We start from the raw sequence: 1,441 nt of genomic DNA, 5'->3' as shown, positions 1-1,441 counted from the left end.
GGGAAGCAACATGAACGACAGACGTTCAGTGTCTGGCGTCATGATCATGATGAGGACGGCTCCGGTGGTGTTTAAGTCCAAGTACCAGAGGACGGGTTGCACTAGCTCAGCGGAAACGGAGTACATGGCACTAAGCCTTTGTACTCAAGAGGTACTATGGACACGTGCCATGCTGAAGGACATGGGTCACGAGCAAGTGGGAGCGACGCAGGTCTGGGAAGACAATCAAGGATGCTATTGCACTTGCAAGCAACGCTGGATATCACGCGAGGACCAAGCACGTGGATATCCGTCACCACTCTATTCGAGAGAATGTGGAACGTTCCACAATCAAGGTGGCCTACATCGACACGAAGCAGCAGTTAGCTGACATGCTTACGAAAGCACTGGGAACGAAGTCGCTAGCGTTCCTTCGTGAAGCAAGTGGAATCAAGAAGAGGAACGACGTGCAGTAGCGGTGAGTGGGAGTGTTGATATGCACCGACTCTGCACGTTTCGGCTAACCGGCGTGACGTTCCAAAATGGACCGGTCCCAAACCGGTTAATCTGGTGGATGGCCAGGAGCACTGAAGTTTAGAGGACAGATTTAATTGACTTTAATCTACTCACTTCGGCATTTGCCTTTAACAACAACAACACAGCCGGCATTGTCGGTTTTCGCGTAGCCGTAACACTGACAGCATACGAGATCGGCAGCGTGAACATCGGCGTCGTTCGTGTCAACATTGAAAATGTCGATACTCACTCCTGAGGCTGGGTCCTCAATGCGATAGACGTAGAAGTGTTCGTTTGCCATACGCCAACGGTTATCGTTAGGACTTTTGTATTCCGCCTCCCACTTGAGTTTGTTATCGAGGCCGTGGAACAGCTCCTCCGTACTGTTGCAGGGAACGAGCTTGTTTCCGCTACTACAGATGAAGTCAGAGCCACCGTAGTCGTGGTTGCCCATAACTGCCACCCAGGGGACATTCTTGATGTTGTTTCCGTCGTATTTGTCTTCAAACGACGCAGCAAAACGTCCATCCCGTTCGCTGAGATAGTTGATTCCGTTCCAGTACAAGTTGTCCCCATGGGCTAGGACAGCCTTGGGCTTGATTGACGCTCCGGCTTCGATGTCCATCAACGTTGCCACCACCTTTTGGGAGTGGAGATCGTAGTTGTTGGAGTCACTTCTGCAACATGAGCCCTTGTACAACGTTGCACCCCAATCACCAGTAGCGAAGGCTGACAACGCATACTGAGCCGATGAAGGATCCAGTGACAGATCCACCGTCAATTTAGCAGTCACCGTCAAGGCGGCTGGAGCTCCCACCAAGCAGAAAGCTACAGCAGCGTTGAATATTTCTCTGTTATTCAGCATACTCGTTTCGAATTACTTTGTCGACGGAACGTGACGGTTGTGCGTTTCCAGGGGAAATGAAGAATGAGGAGCTAATAGTGG

At 51.0% G+C, this 1,441-nt stretch overlaps 1 protein-coding gene across 1 annotated transcript in view; it reads right to left on the bottom strand.

Annotated features, from left to right (window-relative positions):
* Window positions 1-330: 330 nt before the first annotated feature.
* Window positions 331-1,441, bottom strand: part of PITG_20339 (uncharacterized protein) — a gene marked incomplete at both ends in the record, with an annotated part of 1,406 nt that continues 295 nt past the window's right edge. Inside the window, 3 exons of the mRNA XM_002895826.1 lie at window positions 331-340; window positions 482-566; window positions 610-1,323. Coding sequence (XP_002895872.1) covers window positions 331-340; window positions 482-566; window positions 610-1,323 — 809 coding nt within the window. The remainder of the gene's footprint in view (window positions 341-481; window positions 567-609; window positions 1,324-1,441) is intronic.

The sequence above is a fragment of the Phytophthora infestans genome, genomic scaffold, assembly GCF_000142945.1.
Source record: "Phytophthora infestans T30-4 supercont1.129 genomic scaffold, whole genome shotgun sequence".
In the NCBI taxonomy this organism is placed as follows: domain Eukaryota; phylum Oomycota; class Peronosporomycetes; order Peronosporales; family Peronosporaceae; genus Phytophthora; species Phytophthora infestans.
Note: the sequence above shows the minus strand (reverse complement) of the source record. Positions and strands in the feature narration are given on the sequence as shown.